We start from the raw sequence: 25564 nt of genomic DNA on the forward strand, positions 1-25564 counted from the left end.
ATAGAAATCCTTTAACAATGGAGATTATTATATTTTGGTCTCAAAATACAAGGTCTCTGAAACTTCTATTCCTACTGTAATTCTTCCCTTTGAGTAGAATATAAGCAAAGACTAGTTAATCTAAATTTGATGTCTGGTTTTTACATTGGATCATGCTGGTGATGGCCAGTATAGTAAGTCTCCCACAAATATGAACTGATGTAGTTGCCCAGAAATGGACCCAGCAAACACTGGTGAGAAAAGCATGAACTACATACTCGGGCAGACATTGTAGGTTCATTTCTTGGCTGTACCATTTACCATCCTTGTGCTCTTATGATGGTTACTTAACCTCTCCGAGTCTAGTTTGTGATCTGTAAGAGGGGGTCAACAATAACTGCCTTTCACAACTGTGTGTATATGTGTGTGTGGGTATTAAATAAGATAACATATATTCAAGAGCCTTTGCACCTTGAAAACACTCAATAAATATTAGGACCCCTGGTCTTCTTGGGTGGATTTGTAGGCAGCATTCCAGGACAGTCTGACTCAGATCACATAGGAAATAAATGCTTGGTGATCATCTTCTTAGTCATTAGTTTTTTCTTGTATCAAGTTCCATCAATGAAAAGTGAATTCTGGAGCTCTGGAGCTTGGGTTGGGGAGTTTTGTAGGAACTTGAAATACTACTGGGAAGTCACTGCTAGAGACGAAGCATCCCTCACATCCCATCCCCAAGCAGTGGGCTTGCCAAGATCACTCTGCTTTTACTCTTCCCACTCTTCCCAGAAACGGGCATCTGGCTGAGTTTCTCCTTGACCTTTGCACCAATACCTTGGAGTTTCAAGGAGTTAGCACTTCAAGTGGTCATATTATTAGCATACTGACAAGGAAATGATCATCACCATTTTATCAAGATCGCTATAGCTATCATGACAAGTGACAGATTTGGGAGAGTTTCTCTCTACTTCCCCCGCCCTGACCCCCCTCCCCCAGCTAAATCAGGAAGAACTTTAGTCCACTATTTGATGTAATTCTTGGTTTATTAAAAAGTGCCATCAATCAAAAGTTTTCTTGGGTTGCCTAAGAAAAGAATGAAATACCACTTTGCAAATTAACTTCATTTCTCACACTGGGTTTATGTGTCTGAGAGAGCAATGCCAGAGAACAAGCTACATAGAAAATTTAGTCAGGCTTTTTCGGGTTTGTGTGGAAAATTACAGGCACACTATTGCTTAGAGGCTGAAAGTAGTCTGGTCTTCATTCTAAGAGCAAATTAATTTATTTTTCTTAGCTATCTATTTAGCACAAAATAAATGGATGTTTTTAATGTCTCTTGCAGTGCTACTCAATTTTATAAGTAACTAATCATGTATCAACAGTGCCATCAGTAGAACAGGAAAATTTCCACTTCTTGTTTTTTCCTATTAGTTTCAGGTGTACAAAACAACATAGTGATTAAATATTTACATACCTCACAAAGTGATAACCCCAATAAGTCTATTACCCATCTGACACTGTACATAGTTATTACAATATTATTGACTATATTCCCTATGCTGTACTTTATATCCCCATGACTATTTTTTTAATTATAGTTGACCCACTTTACTTCTCATGTTGATACAAAAGGATAATTTGAAAAATTGACTTTTTCATCTAGAACCATCAAAGAAATACAATATATTTCATTCATTTTTATGTGATTAAAGCTCTACAAAGACCTTACATGTGATTGCAAATAATGTGTTATGAATGTCTCACTTGAAGCTGGAAAAATCTGGAAGAATGATTAGCAGACAATTAGCTAAATCGTGACCTTGGAAGAATTTAGTGTAATCCTGTTTTCTCTAAGTACAACAACAAAGAATGAAAGAGACCCTCATATCCTGTACACTTCTATAGTTACAGACAGTAATTCACTAAACTTTTATTTAAGTCAATGAGTCACTTCTAAGCTGCACTGAGTATTTAAATAGAAACAGTATTTGGCAGTTATTCCTTTGCATTTTTGTGAAATATTCCCAATTCTCAAACAGCTATATTTTGTATGAAGTTTAACTTCAGTCCTGAGAGTGGTACTCAGGAGATATCAAATAACTCTACAGAAGTGTGGAGTAGGCCCACACATCCAGTAGTTTTCTATATAGAATACTGTGAGACTGACTCATGCAGAGGGTAGTAAGTCTGTTTCTGACCTATGTTAGAGTGCCTGAGGTACGCACACTCTGTGGAAGTCCAAATTATTACAGTGATTCTGGTTGCAAGAGATACCTGAATTGTAACTATTAGCTCCTGCCTCTGATCGTCTACCACACTCCAGTAGGCACTAAAATATATACTCACATGACAGACCAGGGCAGCATGAATCCATGGAATGAATACTTTTTGGAGCCTGCATGTGTAATATAACTTAGCAGTTCTTTCATCCATAATGAAATTTGGGTATATAATATCAAGTACAAAGGAAATTCACTAAAATCAAGACCACGCTCAGCTTCAAAGTAATGCCAAGTGCTAAAGTACAAAAGTTAAGCCTAAAAATCCAAGCTTCCTTATTCAGGCATATGGATTTTTTTCATAGGTTCATGTTCCTAGCAGGACATTGCCTACGCTTTTAATTCTTGCATCTTAAAAACATCAGAAATAAATCTACACGCACCTTTAAAGAACAGTTCTTTACCTTTTAAAGAAATTTGAAAAGGAAGGCTGGTATTTTTTTTTTATAGCACTCTCACTACAATTTTAGGCCTATAAATTAAGTTGAAGCATGAAGGTCGGGAATAAACTTTTAATAGTGAAGAAATGTGGCTCAATAACTGGTCTGACACTCATAGTCTTTGCTGGGGTTTGCCTGTGCACACTGATTTCAGGAAGAAGGCTTCCACATTATTTCTGGAAGTATCCATGCTGCTTCTACTCCAGGAATGTTTTATTTTGTTACTTCCTCGACTCCACATCTTTCTCCTCCTGCAAAGAGTCAGTTCAGATAATAGAGCCAACATGAAGCTTTTCCCCCACCCCCATGTGGAAGGAATCTCTCCAGTCTCAAAGTCATGAAATTTGATTTGTACTTTCTTACATTTCACTTTCTAGATTGTTGTAAGAGTATCTTTTTCACTAGAATTCAATGTAATTTTAGGCAGGACGGGTGCCTATTTCACCTTGACGTAGAGTGCTAGTTGAAGGCCTTAGACTACACTTAATATTAAATAAAATATTTTCTCTCCCTTTCCACTGCTGACTTTATATCAGGTTCACTGATCACTTTCTCCAGCAAGTATTTCTCCATTAATCCTCTCTTCTTCACAGACTTTAAAAAATATTTGTACTCACTTAGCAAATTTTCTTTAATCAGCTGAACATTATGCAAAAATTAGTACTGATTTACTTTATGTTGCTCTTCAATTTTTCCTAACCAATGTCAAGTGTGTATTTTTGAGATCCTCAAGATAATAGATTCCCATTGGCAGTAACCATGTTTTGCTATTTCTTTGAAATCTCCCTGCCCTATCTCTTCACCCGGCACCGCTCCACTCACTCCTAATCCGCCAGCCTACGGCTCTAAACCAGGGGTTGGTAAACTCTGGCCTGCAGGCCAATGAGGTGCTCTGCCTGTTTCTTTAAGTCCTGTGAATCATGAATGGTTTTTACATTTTTGAGTGGTCAAAAAAAAGCAAAAGAAGAATATTTTTCAAAATGTGAAAAGTGATATGAAATTCAATCCCAGTGTCCATAAATAAAGCTTGATTGGAGCATAGTCACACCCCTTCATGTGTCTACAGCTGCTTTTGTGCTGCAACAGCAGAGCTGAGTAGTTGCAACAGAAACCTTATGACCTAAAAGCCTGTAATATTTACTATTTGGCTCCTTACAGAAAGTTTTTTGTAAGGAGCCAAATAGTACACACATTTGCTGGCAGGGTAGTTTTAGGATCTGGTTATCTTCTTTAGATCTCACTAACCTTTAGTTTTCAGATGTTTTTCTAAGTTTTGTCAGTCATTTGTACTCTGAGAGGAAACAGAAGGTTTTTAAAATTTCCACATCAATAAACAGGCTATGCCCACTGGATACACGACTAGAACTACGTTTGCATGTGTATCAATCTGTGGAATTCTTTCCACTGTAGGATGTCTCAAAAATTCTCAAAAAACTATTTATGCTGCCAAGCAATATATATACAGCAAACACTCTTTGGGAAATGTGACGCCACTTCAGAAAGGTGACCACAGCTTTTGTTAAGATTTTAATTCTGCATCATAACATTGTGTTTCATAAATCTGAGGTCACTACCAAGGCAAGTTCCATAAGATCACAGAGTTACACAGTAACAGAAGTGAAGAACATAACCAAATGAGATAATTTATGGAAGAAGGGATCGTTCATCTGAACTCTTTACATAAAAGGTCACTTAAATGTCTATCAGCCCACTAAACAGAAACAACTCACCACCAGGACCCAGATGTGGGTCAATATGCAGAACCAATTACAGATTTTTTAATTTTTAAGAATTTTTTCCTTCTGTAGTAAATAGACTCAGGGAGACGGCAACAAACAGAAGAGAACTTCACATTAGCCACTTGAAAATTTTGAGAGTTTATTTCCTATCTGTTTAATTTATTAAACCTTACCTGTAAGATGCTGTGGTTTGGATTCAAAGTGCCCAGAAGAGAAATAACCATAAAGTAACATATGTATTTTCTCTAAGTGATAGCAGTGAATCACAGTAGAGGATAACAGCAAGAAAAAACAAAGTATAACACAACTGTAAAAAAAAGTATTCCTTTACCTTGTTCTTGCTTCATCCTCTCTCTTTCTGCATATCCTGCAGTCAGGATATTAATTCTGTTAAGCCATCTGAAAAAACAAATATTAAATTCAATCACTTTGCAATTTAATTTCTCATACTTAACTTCTTACACATATTTTAAGATGTCTGATAATATATGGAATAATCCTACATAAAATATGTATTCTTTGTTACTTTTGAAATACAGAGTTTTCAACGAGCTATAATTTGCTGTGGTACAAATTGTTCCCACACCAAAGATGCTATTTTAAAAGTCTTGGGCAAACCCGTTAATATCTGTAACATAAAGGGTTATGAGATGATTAAAGCCCTATTAGCTCTGTTGCTCCAATGTAGAAGCACTCAAACTATTTCTGCTGTTCCGATTCTTCAGAACAGATGCTCATTTAGAGATATTTAAACAATATCAGATATGATTTATCCTGATAAGGGAAAAAGTTGTGGACCTTGTCTGTCAAAGTAAGCTTTACAATGAAATATGAGTTTTGATGAAGCTCATTTAAGTTTAATGATACAAGGGGAAACATTTCTTGGGAGTACTTCAGAAATTTATCACCAAGTACAAGGGTATTAAGTTTTCCAAAGATAAAGTGAGCATATACAATTTTAACCTCTGTTTAGATCCTGAAAATTTATTCCATGAACAACAGTAACTTAAAAATAAATCTTAGTTCTTTCCTCTTTCAGCCATGCTGCTATTACCAATGTAGGAGACTGCCTGAAGCAAAGCATTGTTTCAATCTCCATCTTTTGTCCCACTGGGTCTTTCTCCTGTGTTCATTATTTCAACTGTTTACACCGCATCAGATTAGAAAATCAGAAAATCTATAAACTAATCTGATTATTTCCCAATGGTCATTGTGAGCTATGATCCATATACTTTCTGAAATCAGAAATTAAGGGAAGACCCCATCTTCCAAAGTAGCTTGAGTAAGTTTGGAATCACTAGTATAGCTAACATCATTAAACTGTGGAATAAGCTGATTGAGGAATATTTTTAAGAAAAAGTTGTATTTGAGAACTTTTTCTCCTAAGAGCTTATCTCCCCTGTTAAGTGGATGATGACATTCTTTGAGGTGACTCGTATATTTCATCATTTATGCCAAGAGGTGTTAACTGTGCAGATACTTAGAATATCTTGAAAAAGGAGGAAAGTTGTATCTCAGACAAAAATCACATCTATGGAAATTTAAGCTTTAATTTTAAGAATAAGTCACTTAACGCCTAACTACATTTTGACAAAACCTACAATGTAATTATCACCTCAAGCATGTTTGGGAAGTGAAGAAGGGACTGGAGCAGAGGTGGAATAAAATAAAGATCGATCAAATGAATTCTGTAGCATGGTACACACACACACACACACACACACACACACACACACACACACACACCAGAAAATGATAAACTATAAGTCAAAAAGTCAATATCATGACAAATAACCTTTTAAAAATGATTTAATCATTAGTAAAAGGTCAAAATTAAAATCTAGTCTATAGGTCATTTGTAGTGAGAAAGAGGTTGAATTTGTACTACAAGGCAAATCTTAGCACTCTTGGGAAAGATAGCTCTGGTTCTTTTTGGGTAAAAATGATAATAATACCACTAGAGGAACACTTATCATTGAATTTTAATTCAGTATCTCATATTTACTACTTTAAAAAATATCACTAGAATTTCATTTTACTGGAGCCTAAAGAATAATGAGGTCTTTATGAGATGAATCAGGAAACTAAAACGAGGCATCCTTAATTTTTCAGTTCAACAACATTTATTAGGTGTTTGCTATATGCCGAACAATGAGCTATGTTTTGGGGGTACAAAACTTATTAAGAGATAATTCTTGCCTTCAGTGAGCTCCAAAATTGCTAAATTTCATAAGACAATTGAAAAGTTAAACAGCTTTTAGGAAGAAAAATTCTGTTCATAATGAAAACTCCTTAGAAATTGTGTGGACAAATTCAGGCAATTGTGCATAGCCACAATAGGCTGAACAATATACAAATGTTGGTGCAGCCTTAGATGAAGTCCTTAAGGCTTCATCTAGAAGATGACTGCCTATACACTTGCTGCAGTTACGATTTCGTATTTATAGGCAATTATGAACAGCAGATGTATATGCACTAAATGAGTCTAGAAATATTTATCCAGAACCTATGTGTGTCAGGTACTGTTCTAGGCACTGAGGAAACAGGTAAACAAAACAAAGTGTCTGCCTTCATGATATCTATATTAGGAGGGAGACAGACAATAAGCAGGGATACAAATAAACATATGTCAAGCAGTAGCAAGTGTATTAAAAAAAATCAAGGTATAAAATTAGAATGTAAAAGTGCCCTGGATGGGGGCGAGGCTGTTTTAAGATAAGTTGGTCAGGAGTAAAAGCACTGAATTTAGAATCTTTTCAAACATGTTGATGGAGAAGTTCCTTATTATTAAGTTTAAATTCAGTACTTACCATACCACCAATTCTTTAAAACAAGAAGATATAGGTAAGGGGATATTGGGCCTACAGTGAACAATCCAATGAGGGTGTCAATAACTGACACAGAATAACGTGTTGAGAGGGAAAAAAAGAGTAAGAACCATGAGAGAAATGTACAGATGATAATTACTAAATAGAAGTTAGTGAGTCCTCACAATTACCAGGAAAAATGTGCTGATATGATCAGAAATATACAGGGCAGATGAATTCAGTAAATAAATTTCAGAATACTTGAGAAACATGAAGTTTTGTTTTCCTCACACAGATTTCACAAACTGGAAAAAGTTTTTTTTAATCTTTCAATACTCGTTTCTGAAGAGGGAACAGATGGATGGTGGTAGGGTGATTTTTGCAAATTATCTCACAATCAAACTTACAGCTGCTAAAAATAGAAGGTGAGATTCTAATATTCTATGTGTATATGTGTACATATATACACATATTTGGATTTATGTATGTATACATGGCTATATGTATATGTATGAATGGGTGTATATAAATGTAGATATATATATGTAGATATACACACACAGATTTTATAGAAGCAAATTAAATTTAAGGATCACTTTTTCATTCCAATTACTAGATCCTGTCAAAACTGGCACTGCATATTTTAAATACATATGATAATGCTTTAGAAATTATGAAATAACCAGATAAAGCACATATTTATAATCAGTATAATTAGTATAATTGTAATTATTACAAATACATCATCTCTTGAAGACTTAGGTACATGCTTTTAAAAGATTACATAGAGAATAACGAACACCCAGGTTATCTTGCTGTTACGTAGCAAACAGATTACTGAACAAAGTTGTTGGAGGGTGTCTCTCCCCATGACTAATCCTCTGTGAATATTTTCAACACTGAATCTCCCCATTTCTATTAACAAATAAAATTTTTAAAACTTGCCCATTGAAAGTAGACATCAGGAATATGTTTAAAAAAAGAAAAAGCAAAGCAAAACAACAGAAGTCCATTATACTTCAATTTTAAAAAAGATTCACTATTTCAGGACAATTTAATTCTGAAGGTTGTAGTATACCATGGAAAGGCTTACATAAAACAGCACTTTTCAATGTATGATGGGAGACAACGTCATTGAAATGGCAGCCTGAGGTGAGCGTCTTGAAATCTCCCCTCGAATTTACAACAAATTGAACAACTATAACTCCACAAAGGATTCCCTGCACAGCAGACAGGCAAGACTAGGAGACGCGCAACAGAAATCATCTAAAGGTTGGGAAATTGGGTAAGTGGGGGAGGAAGAAAGGGGGGAATGTGGAGATGCTAGCCGCTGGTGCGGAAAGCAGACCAGAGCTCGGAGCTCCGAGCTCGCTGCATTCCGAAACTACTGCAGCTGCAGGAGAGGGAAGAATTCGAACTGCTAACGCTCCCCTTATGGCCCACAGTCCCGCTTGAGGGATCAGCATATACCATGGCTGAACACAATGCTCAGGGCAGAGACTTCGGAGCAAAGATAGAGGGTAGAAGGGTAAAAATGGAGGTTTAAGCTCTCACTGCTGAGTAGAGGATGAAAGGCATAGACACGGAGCCTAGCTGCCCTCTCACTACCCTGCCAAAGCTCACCCAGCCTCCACCTGTCCAGTGCTAGAAGCAGAACAATAGCAGTGTCAGATCAAAATAACAGAATATTTTCAATTCTGAGAACTACTGCCCACAGCCACGAACACGCAGCTCAACTAGCTCCAGCGAAGGGGAGGGAGCCCTGGGGGCTGCGCTGGTGGCTGCCACGATTGCTCTGGGCCACCTCTCACAGCCCACCCTGCCTCTGTCCCCACCTATCTGGGTGGATCCCTGCAAAAGTAAAGAGAGCTGCTGAAACACAGAGGTCCTGAATCTGGCGCAGGAAGAGCTTTGGAACTTCAAACACTCTCTACACCCCCCCTCCCCCCACAAAGAGGCAGTGCCCTATGACACGGGGGAACTGTTCATAGCGGAGAAGCCCTCCTTCCAGGGAATTCCCCCATTGTATGAGAAGCTGGAACAGAACACAGAAAAAATAACACTACAGCGTGAGAGAGAATTAAAGGCTGCAGTTGGAAAAAAAATAAAGAATTCTACCAACACCTACTGGAAAGCAGAGGAAAGACCTCTTTCTATCAACCTGTTGCAGAACCCACTCCTGTAGATGTCTAGGAAGAGAAATAATAAATCAGTAATTGCCATGAATAACCAAGGTAACAAGGCAGCTCAGAAAGAAAATGAGAAGTCTCCAGAAAATGAACTTAAAGATATGGAAATATGTGACTTAAATGACAGAGAATTCAAGATTCCAGTTCTGAAAAAAACTCAATGAGATGCAAAAAAACAGACAGGCAGTTTAATGAACTCAGAAACACAATCAAAGAACAAAATGAACATTTTGCCAAAGATTGAAATTTTTAAAAAGAACCAAATAGAATTTCTGGAGATTAAAAACTCAATAAAACAAATCAAGAATGAAAGAGTCACCTTAGGTAATAGAGCTGACCAGATGGAAGAAAGAATCAGTGACATCAAAGATAGAAATCTGGAAATGACACAGATGGAAGACAGAGACTTGAGAGTTAAAAGAAATGAAAGAACTCTACAAGAACTTTCTGACTCCATCAGAAAGAGCAATATAAGAATAATGGGCATACCTGAAGGAGAAGGAAGGGAGAAGGAAACAGAGAGTATATTCAAAGAAATAGTCGATGAGAACTTTCCAAACTTATGGAAAGAACTGGATACTAGAATCCTAGAAGTAAATAGAACACCTAATTACCTCAACCACAATAGGCCTTCTCCAGGCACATTGCATTCAAGCTGTCAAAAATCATGAAAAAGAAAGAATCCTCAAGGCAGCCAGGGAAAAGAAGACGGTAACCTATAAAGGAAAGCCCATTAGGTTATCATCAGATTTTTCAGCAGAAACTCTACAAGACAGGAGGGAGTGGAACCTAATATTCAAATTCTTGAAGCAGAGAAATTATGAGCCAAGAATAATATATCCAGCAAAGATATCCTTTGGATATGAAGGAGGAATAAAGACATTTCCAGACATACAGAAGCTGAGGGAATTTTCTGATACATGACCTGCATTACAAGAAATACCAAAGGAGGCTATTCGACCACCGTCAAAAGGGACAGTTTGTGGCAACCAAAACATAAAAAGGGGGAGAGTAAAGGCCTGAACAGGAATATGGGAATGAAGAAAGTAGGCATGCTGAAGAAAATGGAATACTCTAAATATCAAACTTTCTTTTACATAAACTTAAGGGTAACCACTCAAAAAAAAATCCAGAACTGAAATATATACTGTAATAAAAGAAGAAACAGAGGGAAATATCATAGAATACCACCACGCTGAAATAAGCAACAAACAGGCAAAGAAACAATGGCGACACAATCCTACCAGGAAGCCAAAGGTAGAATGATAGGAAATCCTCATATATCAATAATCATCCTAAATATAAATGGACTGAACTCACCAATAAAAAGGCACAGAGTAGCAGACTGGATCAAGAAACGAAACCCAGCCATATTCTGTCTCCAAGAGACACATCTCAGCTACAAGGACAAGCATAGACTCAAAGTGAAAGGGTGGAACTTGACCCTCCAAGCAAGTGGTATCCAGAGAATATCAGGTGTAGCCATACTGATATTAGATGAATCAGAGTTCAGGGTGAAAAAGGTAACAAGAGACAAAGATGGACATTTCAAAATGATATAGGGGACTATACAAAAAGAACACATAACAGTCATCAATATGTATGCCCCCAGTCAGGGAGCATCAAAATATAGAAAGCAACTACTAACAGAACTAAAGGGAGAAGTTGACCAAAACACAGTTATAGTAGGGGACCTAAATACATCATTGACAGCTATAGATAGATCATCCAAACAGAAAATAAAGAAACAGCAGCCCTAAATGACATATTAAATGAAATGGACATTATTGACATTTATAGAGCACTTCATCCTAGAACATCAGACTATACATTCTTTTCTAGTGTACATGAAACATTCTCAAGAATACACCATATATTGGGACATAAAACTAGCTTCAGCAAATTTAAGAAGACTGAAATCATACCAAATATATTCTATGATCACAAGGCTTTGAAATTGGATATCAACTGCAAAAAGAAAGCAGGAAAAACCACAAATATGTGGCGATTAAACAACATGATTTTAAAGAACGACAGGGTCAAAGAAGAAATAAAGAAGAGATCAAAATATACATAGAAACAAATGACAATGAAAATACATCCTACCAAAATTTTGGGGATGCAGCAAAAGCAGTTTTAAGAGGGAAATTTATATCATTACAGGCCTATCTCAAGAAACAAGAAAAATCCCAAATAAATAACCTCATGTTACACCTTAAAGAACTAGAAAAAGAAGAACAAATGAAACCCAAAGTGAGCAGAAGGAAGGAAATAATACAAATCACAGAACTAAATGAGACAAAAAACAAAAAGACAGTAGAAAAACTAATGTGACAAAGAGCTGGTTCTTTGAAAAGATTAACAAAATTGACAAACCCTTGGCTAGACTCACTAAGATAAAAAGAGAAAAGCCACAAGTAAACAAAATCAGAAATGAACGAGGGGAAGTTATCATGGTTGCCAGAGAAATACAAAGGACCATCCAAGAACACTATGAAGGACTATATGCCACCAAATTCAATGACATAGAAGAAATGGACAAGTTCTTAGAAACACATAGCCTTCCTAGGCTAAATCACGAAGAACTGGAAAATCTAAATAGACCGATGAACAGCAAGAAAATTGAATCAGTCATGAGAAACCTTCCCAAAAGCAAAAGTCCGGGATCAGGTGGCTTCAGTAATAAATTCTACCAAACACTCAAAGAAGATCTAATATCTGTCCTACTCAAATTCTTCCAAAAAATTGAAGAAGAGACAGTACTCCCTAACTCATTTTATGAGGCCAACATTACTCTGATACCAAAACCTGGTAAGGATAACACGAGAAAAGAAAATACACACCAGTATCTCCGATGAATACATATGCAAAATTCCTAAACAAAATTCTAGCAAATCGAATGCAACAATGCATTAAAAAAAAAATCCATCACGACCAAGTAGGGTTCATACCAGGGCCACAACAATGGTTCAACATACGCAAATCGATCAATGTTATAATCCACATTAACAAAATAAATGACAAAACGCATATGATTATATCAATAGATGCAGAAAAATTGTTTGACAAGATATAACATCCATTTATGATTAAGACACTCAATGAAATAGGTAAAGAGGGAAAATACCTTAACATAATAAAGGCCATATATGACAATCCTCAGCTAATATCATAATTAACAGTGAAAAACTGAAGCCCTTTGCTCTACGTTGAGGAACATGACAGGGCTGTCCCCTATCACCTCTGGTTTTCAACATAGTATTGGAAGTCCTTGCTAGAGCAATCAGGCAAGAGAAAGAAATAAAAGGCATCCAAATTGGGAATGAAGAAGTTAAATTGCCAGTTTTTGCAGATGACATGATGCTATATATAGAAAACCCTAAAGACTCCACCAAAAAGCTATTAAAAACAATAAATGAATACGGTAAAGAAGCAGGCTACAAAATCAACGTACCAAAGTCCACTGCATTTCTATATGCCAAAAATGAAAGCTCAGAAGAAGAAGAAAAAAAAACTCCTTTGCAATTGCAACAAAAAGGATAAAATATCTAGTTATACACTTAATCAAGGATGCGAAAGACCTGTATACTGAAAACTATAAGATATTTTTGAAAGAAACTGAAGGAGACACAAAAAAATGGAAAGACATTCCATGTTCATGGATTGGAAGAATCAACATAGTTAAAATGGCCATATTACCCAAAGCAATATACCGATTTAATGCAATCCTCATCAAAATCCCAATGACATTTTTTAAAGAAATAGAACATAAAATCATCAGATTTGTATGGAAACACAAAGGACCCCGAATAGACAAAGGAATCCTAACAAAAAATAACAATGCTGGAGGTATCACACTCCCTGACTTTAGCTTGTACTACAGGGCAACAATAATCAAAACAGTATGCTATTGGCAGAAAAACTACACATAGATCAATGGAATAGAACTGAGAACAGAGAAATAAATACACATAAATATGGACAAATAATTTTTGACAAAGCCAAAAATATACAATGGAGAAAAGACAGCCTCTTCAATAAATGGTGCTGGGAGAATTGAAAAGACACATGCTGAAGAATAAAACTAGACTGCTATCTGTCACCATACACCAAAATAACTCAAAATGGATCAAAGACCTAAACATAAGACCTGAAACAATGAACTGCTTGGAAGAAAACAGAGGTACTAAACTTATGGACCTTGGGATCAAAGAGAATTTTATGAATTTGACTCCAAAGGCAAGGGAAGTAAAAGCTAAAATAAATGAATGGGACTGTATCAAACTAAAAAGCTTCTGCACAGCAGAAGAAATGATCGACAAAATAAAGAGGCAGCTAACTGAATGGGAAAAAATTTTTGCAAACAACGCCTCCGATAAGGGCTAATATCCAAAATATACAAGGAACTCATCCAATTCAACAACAAAAAAACAAACAACCCAATTGAAACATGACCAGAGGACCTGAAGAGACATTTCTCCAAAGAGGACATACAAATGGCAAATAGATATGTGAAAAAATGCTCAACATCACTAATCATCAGAGAAATGCAAATAAAAACCCAATGAGGTATCACCTCACCCTAGTCAGAATGGCCATCATTAACAAGACAAATAGTAACAAGTGTTGGAGACGCTGTGGAGAAAAATGAACTCTCATACACTGTTGGTGGGAATGCAGATTGGTGCAGCAGCTATGGAAGGCAGTGTGGAGGTTTCTCAAAATATTACAAGTAGAATTACCATATGACCCAGCAATCCCTCTCTTGGGTATCTACCAAAAAAATCTGAAAACATTTATCCATAAAGATAAGTGTGCTCCAATGTACATTGTAGCTTTATTTACGCTGGCCAGGACATTGAAACAACCAAAGAGTCCTTCGATAGATGAACGGATACAGAAGTTATGGTATATACACACGATGTAATACTATTCTGCCATAAGAATAGATGAAATAGGACCATTTGTGACAACATGGATAGATTTTGAGATTATAACGCTAAGTGAAATAAGTCAGACCGAAAAAGTCGAGAGCCATATGACTTCAATGATAGGTGCAATATAAAACTGAAAGCAACAAAGGAACAAGGCAAACAATAAAGAAAGAAAAACTCACAGACACCGACAAAAGTTTAGTGGTTATCACAGGGTAAGGGGGGAGGTTGTGGTAGATGAGGGTAAACGGGATCAAATATATGGTGATGGAAAAGAACTGACGCTGGCTTGTGAACACACAATGTGATATATAGATGATGTATTACAGAATTGTACACTTGAAACCTATGTTCCTTTACTAACAATTGTCACTCCAATAAACTTTTAAAAAATTGCATGATGTCGAGATGATATATTTGATTCGATTCTTTTTTTTTCTCTTTGACCCATTGCTTAGAAAATGATAAGAAAATGAAACACATGGATTTGGTTTAGCTTCTGTGGTATCCTGAACCAGATACATCCATAGGAGTATTAGGGAAGAGCAGTGACATCACACACTTCTGATGTTATTGCTAAGACAGGGTAGGGAATGGAGACAAAGAATGGCTTTATAGTTTATCAAAATGCATTTTTGAACAGGCCATTTTCTAAGCCTAAGAAAACTCTGATTAGCATGTATCATGAATGATTAAATTACATTAATTTTTAGATGGAGGTGACTGTGTTCTAGTGTATTCATGTTGTAAGATAGAATATGCTCATATACACCACTTATTTTCAGTCTGGTCAGGATACAAGCCCTTTATATTTATTCCAAGGGCACTGAGCTCAACATGTGGTAAAATGGATAGTGAATAACTCGGACAGTAGAATATAATATTAAAACACAAAACAGAATAACAGCCCCCAACCCATGTCATGTGAATAAACATTTTCCATTTTGAAAGCAAGGAGAAAAAGCTCTCCCAATTATGATTGCCTAGTGTGAAATTTCAAGAATGGTAACATATTAATCAAGACAATATTATGGAAAGTACATGAAAGGCTCAGTTCCATTATCAATAGTAAAAGATTTTATCAATGTTCTCAACACCTTTCTTTGCCATTTCCCTGAATTCATATCCTTGCTTTGGAAAAACCATTCTGGTACTCCCAAGTGTCGAAGAACAAGATTACTTAAATGTTCATTTAGTGTGTGCAAGCACATTTATGAAACTGTACAATTTTGTGCTTAAAAATATTTGGATACTAATTTTTTTTAGAGACACACAAATGTAAATGAGGTAAGAGCACAAAGTATATAAAAGGAATATATATTGCTAGCAAACATTTTATAGCACTTATAATTTAATAGGCCTTTATGTGTGCTTATTTGCTTCTCACAAAAGTCCTATGGTGAAAATGGTTATTATCTCCATTTCTTAAAATGATTAATACCCGACATAGAGAGTTCAAGTTCTATGTCCAAGGTCTGAAAAGCTAGTAAGTAGGAGAGCTGAGATTTGGACAGTCTGGTTTCAAAGTCCATGCTCTTGACCACTATATATAACCTTCCTGTCAGCAGGATACATATCTATATCTATATACATATATGTATATATATATATATATATGCATATATATGCATGTATATACATGTATATATACGCATGTATATATAATATATAATATTTTGTATATATCATATATATAATATGCACTGCCTGCTGAATGCTGAACACCCATAAAGAAGTAAATTTTCCATCTTCAAACCAATTTCTATGAATCTAGAAAAGGGGGAAAAGGAAGGGAAAGAAAATGAAGGATCAAACTCATAAAAGGTAAAGTGGAAACACAAAGCAGAATGTTGTAGATGATGGAAAAACATACATATATTTTTCCAGAACCACCAAATAACCATGCAGACATCTAATCACTTGGCTGTACAACTCTGTCCAGTGACAGAAGAAAGGTGAGAGAATGAAATACTAACTTTGCTTAGGCCTGAACTACTAAGATGGATGTTCTGTCATAAATACTCAGCACTAGGTAAAGTCAGCTTTTTTGTGGGTGTCTTTTCCCCCCACACCTAGGAATAAATTTGAAGACATATTCTTGAAATGCTATTAAAACATCTTTTCCTGTGGTTTTTGTTTTTTGGCCTATGTATGGGATTCTGGTTCATTTTTGGTAAACTTGACAGTCAATGTGTTTATTTTGACTTTTTAAATGCTGCTCTTTAAATTTAGGTATGGCTACATTTTATTTTAAACTGATCGATCTAGAAACTTCAGTGACATGATTCTCTAAGTATTAATGTGGAAAACAGACTTCTAAGCCTTACTGACTTTCTAAGTACTTAGAAATTTAAGTGCACTTTACCTGTTCATGTCATCAAGATGCTCAGCAGCAAAATAAAAGCTTTTGATTTTAGGATGACAAGCTTTGAATGCACTGCAAAAGAAAACAAAGTACATTTATTGCATTTCAAATTGAGAAATAATTTAGAACCAAACCATTTTTATGGGTAAAATTACCTCAACATCTAAAGCATCCCATATATGATGCTTCTGCCATAATGGCAGAAATCAGTAAAAACTTCAATTTTCTGCCAACAAAATGCTTTCTTATTACCTCAATTTGAGAGCATTAGACAAGCAATCTATAATTTATAAGCCAGAAATTTTTGAAGAAGCCTTCCCTTCTCTCCCTCTCCCCAAATAAAATCAACTTACTATTTCTTGCGGCATTCACTGGCTCTATCAATTTTAAATTCAGGCAGACTGATGAATCCTTCTGCTTTTTCATCCTAAAGAGGCAACACTCTTGTTTAGGATATTATATATAAAGGTTTGAAGCTGATTATACTATATAACTATGCTTTAAATAGCTATACTAATAAATCTGTTCATTTAAGTCCTTAAATATAACATTTTAGAGACTAGAATTCCACTATTATATCTTACATTCCATTAAATTTAAGGTATATTTTGAACATTCAGAATACTCCAAATTAAAATATATAGAGAAAATTTTTAAAAAGCCTTTTTATCTTACAATGAAGACAGGAAATTCTTTAATTCTCAAAGTGAAACATGTTTTTAAGTAATTTTCTTATGAGAATGTATATATACTTTTATAACATAAAATAACTTTAGTCCACATTTAGAATTCACAACTTTCTATCATTTTTAATGCTCAGATGTAAAATATAGGGAAGTTTATTAATTCAACTCCTTTTCTTCCTCCCAAGAAAACCTCTTATCAAATATGAATTCAATAATTATTTTACATATTCAAGATTTTACAAATGAAATAGTTTAATTTAATCTTCAAATATTTGACTTCGCATGTGATCTCTCTCTCTCTCTCTCTCTCTCTCTTCACTTGGAAAATTAAATGAAATCCATAATATCCCCCTCTCTCTAATGAGAGATGAAAAATCAAGATAAGAGAATTATCCAAAAATCTGACATTAGATATAAGTTATCCCAACTACACTAACAAACTATGCTAAAAATAACTTTGGCTCAACCCTTTAATCATTGTTGTCCCATGCATGCTTCTTAGACTTTGCATGCTCCAAAACTTTGATCTGTGCTATACCAGTTCATGGCTTCTGATATCTCAAGTTCACGTGAGATTAAACCTCCATTTGCTATCTCAAAGAAAAAAAAAAGAGAGTCTCAATTCTTTTACTTTGTATGTATGTATATATGTAAAACAACAAAAATTTGATGTTATTGATAGTGACTAAAATGTTAAACAGCAGTATTGTAACTTTTTCAACACATTTCAATATTTGAGTATCTTTTTTTCTTCCAATCTTAGGGTAAATACAATATTCTCAAATCTGTTTCACAACTATGCTTTCTGTTATGTTACTCCTGATGTCTTCCATTTAAGAATTTTAAATTTTGAACAATTTTAAATATTTTGGAGGTAGTTATTATCTTCCCATAATGATGTGTTGAGGGACTTTTACATTGCTTCTGGAAAAAAATCACACTTGGGTAATTTTTACAATTATATACAATGGAATTATTCACTCACTTCTCACAAGGCTAACACAGTAACAATAAATCTCTGATTGAAACTTAGCTAATGTTCAATAAAAAGGGGCCACAGTTTAGTTTATCACTTAAATTTTGAAAGATAGAATATAATTTTGCATACAGCAGACAAATCTACAAGTGACTTTAAGATAAAGAGATATAGAAAACACTATATTTTGATAATACTTGATTGGCATACAAAGTGTTTAATACATATACATACATATATACATACACACCTATGCTAAATGAAAATGTAGGTAAAATTATTGTTTACTATATCTAAAATAAGACACTCAGTGAAATTGAATATATTTGACATAACTGTGTGATTGCCAGAAAAAAATATCAAAAGTATAGAAAATAACCAAATCCTTCTATATAGGTAATATAGACATTTATATTAGATAGCAAAATAGTAATTCAAGATTTTACAAATGAAATAAGACGTCAATTTGAAAAATATTACTAATGGCATATGCTTATTGAGTACTTAGTATGTACTAGGCATTGTTCTAAGTGAGCTTGACATGCATTGATTGATTTCATCCATATGACAGCCCAGTGAGCTAGGCACTATTACTCCCATTTTACAGACAAAGAAACTGAGGCACGGTAACTCAGGTGGTGTTAAGTCTTAACCATAACCTAACATAATATAAAATAAAATAACATAACAGTCTCTCTAGGGAACACAAAATTCTCTATATACTGTATGTTATAATCATAGGCATAATGTTAAATTATATTTCAAAAATTAATCTTCAAATGCAAATTGAATGTCATAACATAATCATATTCATATAAGACTATTTAGCCAGCATACTGCATTAAACCATGTACATTTTTTTAATTAAAAATGTTTTTCAATTACAGTTGGCATTCAATATTATATTGGTTTCAGGTGTACAGGATAGTGGTTAGACATTTATATAACTTACAATGTGATCCCCCTGATAAATCTAGTACCCACCTGTCACCATATATAGTTATTACAATATTAACAATATTCCCGATGCTAAACCATGTACAGTTTTTGAGAAAACAAATTAAAAATAGAAATTTATGTTAAAAAAAGGTTAACTGGTAGATGGCTATGGCAAAGGAATGAAAGCAAACATAGGTATATTCTTGTGTTATCTGTTGTGATGTGTGATAAGTTGTGATATAATTACTTTGGGTATAAATCTGTTTACTGCAAATTTAACAGGAAATCAGAAAAACAACTTAAATGTATTATATACACCCCTAACCCCCAATTGCGCCAAATGAAATGAATACTGTCAGGTTTTCCAAACTACCCTGTTTCCCCCAAAATAAGACCTAGCTGGACAATCAGTTCTAATGTGTCCTTTGGTGCAAAAATTAATATAAGACCCGGTATTATATTATATTATATTATATTACACAAGACTCGGTCTTATAGTAAAATAAGACTGGGTATTATATTATATTATATTATATTATATTATATTATATTATAGACCGGGTCTTATAGTAAAATAAGACCGGGTCTTATATTAATTTTTGCTCCAAAAGATGCATTAGAGCTGATTGTGCAGCTAGGTCTTATTTCTGGGGAAACATGGTAGTCTATTAGTTCATTTTTTTAAGAAAAACTGATATAAATTCAGGTGATATAAATTTACTTAAATCACTAAAAGACTTCCTCCCGTCCCTCTAAAAAAACAGAAAAAAATTTAAAACTTTGAACAAAAGCAAGACATTTAAAAATCTGTATCAAATTTCCAAATATAATCTTTTTAGTTAAGCTATTGATTGATTACCTTGGTATTTTTAATTAGATATACACAATTTTATTATACCTTATCTGTGTTTCAGTTATGTTACTATATTGGAATGAGACAACCATCTTTCCAGAACCCCAAAATGCAATCATTTTTAGAAGGCAGACTGAAAAATAACTAGCAGAAGTCTCCTGAATTAGCCTTAAGGTGATTATACGATTTTAAAATGTAAGTCTGAAAACGATGATTCTTTCAGTTAAAGATAGAAAATGGATGGGAAATGAAATGTGCTTTGTCTTACCTCCTCATTAATATACCAATATAGGGATGCATCCTTAAGGACAAACCAATATTTCTTCCATTTCTGTGAAAAATAACTCTTTGCATCTTTCTTTTTCCACAGCCAGCCCTCACAGTCACCACGGCCAAGATCTTTGCAGGAAATTCGTCTTTTGCTCTTGCCAGCGATGGGACCTAAAGATAATAGTAGGTAAAAAAATGCTCTTTAAATTTACAGGGGTGTGAAGGGCGAAGATTATAGGTCACAAAAATAAGTCTGGGTATTTAACCTTAAACATTATTATTTTCACATTGTATCAGAATAGAAAAATATGGAAAATTTTAATACCTTTTCCCCCACGTAAGTGACATACAATTGAATCAGAAGTGTGTAATCCCACTTTCAAAACCTGTCAAGGCCATTTGTTGTGAAGGGCACCTTGTATCACAGTTGACCTGAAGGAGAACCTGGTCTTGGCAGCACTTGCTAGGGGGTTGGTTGTGTTCTTCCAAACCACACTGAACTCAGGCAAGAGAGGATGGATGGAGTGTGCTGGTGATTACCACAGTGAAAACTAAGTAGGTAGATGATTCATTTAATTTCCTTTTCTTACCTTTGCTTTTCTTCTTTGACTTGTGCTGCAGAGAAGACTGCTGAAATGTCTGAAATCAAAGACGGAAGAATGTTATCTGATAGGGTGCCATCAGGAGCGCCATCATGGTGCACAGAACTCTCAAGAGCTGACAGCTGACTCTGAATGCGGGTCAGGGAAACTACTTTTCCCCCCCCCAAAGCCTCAAAACAAATTCATATATATCATGCCACTCAACTTTCTAATGTCCCACAAAGCAGGAGAGGATATTATCTTTGTCTTTATTTTGTAGGCAGAGAAATCAGGGCACAAAGAGTGGTGAAGCTAAGGGCTCCTATATGCACAGTACTACTTTGTACCTTTTAAAAGGGTTTATTGTGCTTTCTCAGGCAATAACTGAATTGATTCTCACAAAGATCTTATTAAGTAGGTGGGAAAATATGACCGTCACTTGTTCCTTTGAAGCTCATTCTGCTACAGAAGCTACCGTCACCTACTGATCTCCTAGGTACTTCTTCAGTCGCTAATATTTCAGCACTTGGATCAGTATTTTCTTCTCACACCTACTTCTATCTGTTATTGGTGACTAATCTTCATGTAGGGGATGTCAGCACCTTGAGTCCTCATTTCCTCATCTCCAACGATCTTTATTTCTCCACTCTTCAGCTACTCATCACCATGACCATATGTTATCTTAAGCATACTCCAACCATTGCCTCCATTACCTATGTTTTACATAGTCTAATACCTCCAACTCAGCAATTTTTTAGAAAATATTCATTGAGTCATCCAAATTCCTTGACCTTACCACCCTTTTGTGCCTGTATTTCTCTTCTTCCACTTGGTTTCCATAGGATATAATTACAATCATTCCCTTGAATCATGCTCCCTGCATCATACTTGCCTGGCTAAACAACCATCCCAGTTAAACCTGCCTATCTGTCTACTCTATGCTAAGTACCGGAACAGCTTAATGTCTTAATAGAAAAACCCACAACTGTATTGACTGGTCTAGCTTTCAGTTAATGACTATAAATCACTGGTTGCAGTCAGATAGTCTACTAAGCTATATTGTTCACTGGTGTAATAAGGTTATTTATGTTCATATGATTAGCTTGCTAACAGGGTACAGAGATAGCATGTGTAATTTTAATTCACAGATAATCCTTCGAAATCAGTTTTAGGTAACAGATTCTTCTTTTTCTTTACAAAGGTATATCTATAAGGGGCAATTGGATTTTGTCTACATAAAACTTGCTGGTCTTGGTTTTATATAATACATTTGTATTCTGTGACATACTTTCTTATTTAGTATTTTTGCTCATAAAATAACAGAATAATAATATTCTACTTACATGAAAAATTTTTTGGTTTTGTATATGGTTAACATAATTTTCACGAATATTATGGATGGATTTCAGTCCTAAAGATAAGGGTCAGATAATTTACTGCAATAGAGTATAACCCAAAAATAATCACCCAAGTGACAAAGCAATGTAAGTGTGAGTGTGTGTGTGTGTGTGTGTGTGTGTGTGTGTGTAAAACTTTTCAGGATTCATGGCTACAGAAATTCACAATCAATTTTGGAGAGAAAGCATAAAAGATAAAATCTATTATGCTGTGTTGATTTTCTTGAGGGCCCTTTGCTTCAAAATAATAACCCACATAACAGCTCAGGCCACTGTGTTTAAGTATAGCTAATTTACATAACATTATTTCCCCTAAATTGCTTGGCTGTAAAATTACTGATTGGGTTTCTTTTTCCTTTTGTGGTTCCACAAGTAATCATTATAATTTTACAGTTCATTATTTTTTAAAAATGACAAAAATTGGGGTGGTTTGTTTTTAGGAAGCTACATGGGTAACAGACAGCTTGAAAGAATTGAGTTATATAATGTACCTCCTATCCTTTTTGCATGCTATAACCTGGAGGTTTACCTTAAACTCGACACAAAAACATATTTTATGCTCTCCAGGTTTTCTTTTTAACAAGATTATCTTTTCTTTCCCTATATTCTCATACAGATTGTGGTTGCAGAGTATAATCAATATACACATTGTTGAAATCTAAGAACTCTTAGGCATATAATACAGATTTATCCATCATTCAATAAAGCAAAACCTGAGATGTCTTTTGTAAATATTATAAATATTACAATGTGATTCTCTTAAAAGATAGTTCATTATTTTTCCAAGTGATGTGACATTTTCTAAAATGAAAAACTTATAACTAAATTATATTAATTAAAATCATATAATTGAATTATATGCTTTTGAAGCTAACAAGAAAACCTCTGAAAACTACAGTGAAGGAAATAGGTCTCTGTGCAGAAAAGAGTTACTATAGCAGGCCTGAGGCGGCTATCTTAGAAGGGCCTACTTGCAAGCTGGGCCCTTCACTGGCAGCTGGGAAGTTGGCTCATAAACAATTCCCTATACTAACATGAAGCTTCCCTAAATGATAAGACTGTTGTGCTCACCTGGGGATTAAATACCTGCTTTACTTTGGGAGTCTGGAAATTTTATAGTTGCTAGGCAGAGGGTTTTTATGTGATCAATCCAAGAAAATCCCTGAGTGCTGAGTCTTTAATAGGCTTCCCTGGGCAGAGACACTACACATGTGACTGCATTTTTGCTGCTGAGGTAGGAGAGAGTGCACTCTGCATGATCTGTCATGAGAAGGAAAGAGCATAGGAAGCCAGTACATCAATTTCTCCAGATGCCTTGGGTGTCTTTTTTCTTTACTGATCTGGTTTTATATCTCTGCTGTGTCATAGTAATAAATCTTAGCTGTGGGTAGAACTATATGTTGAGTCTTATGAGCCCTTGTAGGGAATGACCAAATTTGTGGATGATCTTGGGGACTCCTGAAACAGCATCATTATTCAAAAGATTCCTTATAAACATTTTAGAAATTGTTCATTATTCATACACATAAGGAAGCTCCTGACAGCAAAGGTTTCCTCAGGTCATCAGCAACATTGTGATTAAGTACCCCAAGGTGCAAATTTATAATCCCATGTAGTAGTTACTCGTCAAACTGATGAAATTAGTCATTGAGTGACAGATATTTAATTGGTATCATTTTTTTTTCAGTTTCTAAAGATATCATGAAAAATTTAATAAGAGCAAGACATTAAGTACAGGCACATGACTATAATAGATAATACAGCAGATCACATAAGGTGCTATGACTAACAACAAAAAAGAGGGCTGGAATCTTTGCTTTCATGATAATGAATGTTTTTCTCATGAGAATGAACATTTATCATATGTTTTATTTCTATATTTTTCTTATTAGCTTCAGATCATCTTTCTTCCAGGTTCATGCTCAAGTAAGTATATCCTTTAGAAGTTCTTAGATAGCAGTTTGTGCGTAGCAAACTCTTCTACATTTTTATATTTGGAAATATAAAAATCCTTCACTCTTGAATAATAGCTTAGCTGGGTATAGAAATTTGATTTGAGGATAACTTTCCCTCTGCAATTGGAACATTTTTATTTTGTTTTCTTTTGACATCTATTGTTGCTCTTAAGATACCTTTAGCTACTCTGTCATTTGTTATAATTTGTCTTAAGTCTCTGAAGCTTTTAAAATATTTTTTCTCTTTTATCCCTGGTATTCTAAAATTGCACTATGATGTGTCTAGGTTATAATTTATTTTAATTAATGCTAGTTAGTATGCATTGCGTTGTATCTGAAAGTATTATTTCATCAAATCTGAAAAACCTCAGGCATTATTTCTTCAAATGGTCTTTCCTAATCCTCTTTTTACTCTAGACATATATTGGCACCTCTCAATTGATTATCCATGTATCCAAAAGGTCCATGTATCTTTCATTTTCATCCTTTCATATTTCTGCAATGCTTTTAAGGTACATTCATTCTGCCATCTTCCAATTTCCTAATTCTCTGTCTGATTGTATCCAGTTTAAAGTTTATCCTACCTATAGAGTATTTATTTCACTGACTGTATTTTACAAATCCAGGATGTGTAGGTGTTATTGGCTCTTCTGAGTATCCACTCTTCCTAATCATCCTGTTATTTATAAATAAATAATGAACGTCTAAGTATTACCTTGTCTTGTGCACCTGAAACTAATAATAATAATAAAAAAGAATTAATACATAAACTGTGGGTATACTTAACATTTTAAATTTCAGTTTCTTTTAGCTGTGATTCTGAAGTAGTATTAAAGTTGATAAAATTCTAATCATAAAAAAATTTATTTTAAGAGTTTTTGTATTTCCCATAATTTGAATTTAGTAGAGAAAAAAATCACTTTTATACAAGTCATAGCTCTGGTCAGTAGTATCTTTATTCAACCTCCTTACTGATGCGTAAGGAAACTGTTTGCCTTCCTAGCTGGTTTCGCCCAGTGAGTCAATTTTTAGTTTTCCAACATAGCTGTGATCCATTTCTTCTCTGACAACCATTAGACTTCTAGCCATCTCTACTTCTTTTTGGACTCAGAGTCTACCAGGTATGCAGCTTTAGTTCCCATTGACCATTGGGTAATTTTGTTCTTTCTTCTGGT

At 34.7% G+C, this 25564-nt stretch overlaps 1 protein-coding gene across 6 annotated transcripts in view; it reads right to left on the minus strand.

Moving 5' to 3' along the window:
* Positions 1 to 25564, minus strand: part of CNKSR2 (connector enhancer of kinase suppressor of Ras 2) — a 294974-nt gene that overhangs the window by 48459 nt on the left and 220951 nt on the right. For all 6 annotated transcript variants that reach the window (XM_081043819.1, XM_081043822.1, XM_081043821.1 and 3 more), the window contains 5 exons: positions 21047 to 21095; positions 20455 to 20627; positions 17086 to 17159; positions 16733 to 16804; positions 4769 to 4836 (listed from right to left, as the gene is read on the minus strand). In XM_081043819.1, the coding sequence (XP_080899945.1) occupies positions 4769 to 4836; positions 16733 to 16804; positions 17086 to 17159; positions 20455 to 20627; positions 21047 to 21095 (436 nt within the window). The remainder of the gene's footprint in view (positions 1 to 4768; positions 4837 to 16732; positions 16805 to 17085; positions 17160 to 20454; positions 20628 to 21046; positions 21096 to 25564) is intronic.

The sequence above is a fragment of the Rhinolophus hipposideros genome (genome assembly GCF_964194185.1).
Source record: "Rhinolophus hipposideros genome assembly, chromosome: X".
Lineage (NCBI taxonomy): Eukaryota > Metazoa > Chordata > Mammalia > Chiroptera > Rhinolophidae > Rhinolophus > Rhinolophus hipposideros.